Source organism: Trichoplax adhaerens, genomic scaffold, assembly GCF_000150275.1.
Source record: "Trichoplax adhaerens TRIADscaffold_3966 genomic scaffold, whole genome shotgun sequence".
NCBI lineage: Eukaryota > Metazoa > Placozoa > Uniplacotomia > Trichoplacea > Trichoplacidae > Trichoplax > Trichoplax adhaerens.
In genome coordinates, this window is record NW_002062172.1 from 1 (window position 1) to 1,128 (window position 1,128).

The window sequence follows — 1,128 nt, forward strand, 5'->3', positions numbered from 1 at the left end:
GCAACTTCAGTACAAGTGTTGGCTGAAGGGAAAGGCTCGAAAGTTAAAGAAGGTGACACTCCCCTGATTAAATACGTTGGCAAATTCATCGACGGAAAAGTCTTTGGTGAATCAAAAGAAGAAGAGTCTATTTCTCTTGATGATACTATAGCAGGTTTCAGCAAAGGGATTGTTGGAATGCATGAAGGTGAAAAGAGGAAACTTTATATTCATCCTGAGCTAGGCTATGGAGATTCAGGATTTTTACCTCCGAGCTCTCTCCTTGAATTTGAAATTGAAGTCGTAAAAGCTAATGTTCAAAATGAAGAAGTTGAAGCCCTTACTAAAACGCCTTCAATCGATAAAGATTCCGCAGAAATTGCAGACCATTCTCCTGAAAAAACTGAGAAATCGACTGCAGCTCGTTAGTCTATATCAATTAAATTTTAATAGGAAAAGGCTCTACCCAACGTAGAGCTTTTTCTTTCTTATGCAGCTATGAAAATTGTGCTTTACAACCCTCAAATTCCTCAAAACACTGGCAATATCATCAGAACTTGTAGTGTAACAGGAGCCGAATTGATTTTGGTTAAACCACTCGGTTTTGAATTGTCCGATCGCAAATTAAAAAGAGCGGGCCTTGATTACTGGGATGAAGTGAAAATCTCAGTCGTTGATTCTTTAGAAGAAATTTTAGAAGAAAACGATGACTTTTGTTTTTTTTCATCGAAAGCCACTCAATGGCATACTGACAGAACCTATAGTAAAAATAGCATCCTGATTTTTGGTTCGGAAACCTCAGGATTGCCTATTGAAGTTATGAGGAAGTATCAAGAAAAGTTAATTAAGATCCCGATGCTAGCAAAACAACGTTGTTTGAATTTATCAAACGCTGTCAGCATCGGGATATACGAAGCCTGGCGGCAGGTTGGCTTTAAAGAACTGATTCAACAACCTGTTTAAGAGCCTCTTTATCTTTTAGACCAACTACACGACTAGCTTCCTGTCCATTTTTATAAATAATCACTGTTGGAATCGATGTAACCTGAAATTCACTGGCCGCTTTAGTGTTTTGATCAATATCTATTTTTCCAAAACGCAATTTACCATTCATTTCACCAGCAAGTTCGCTAATTACTGGAGCAAGCA

The 1,128-nt window shown here is 37.9% G+C and overlaps 1 protein-coding gene across 1 annotated transcript; it reads left to right on the forward strand.

Annotated features, from left to right (window-relative positions):
- On the forward strand, positions 1–942 carry TRIADDRAFT_63015 (uncharacterized protein; the record flags this gene model as incomplete). Its single annotated transcript, XM_002119011.1, has 2 exons — positions 1–403; positions 476–942. Coding segments are annotated over 2 exons (870 nt in total), but the record flags the coding sequence as incomplete, so codon positions are not given.
- Positions 943–1,128: the final 186 nt, after the last annotated feature.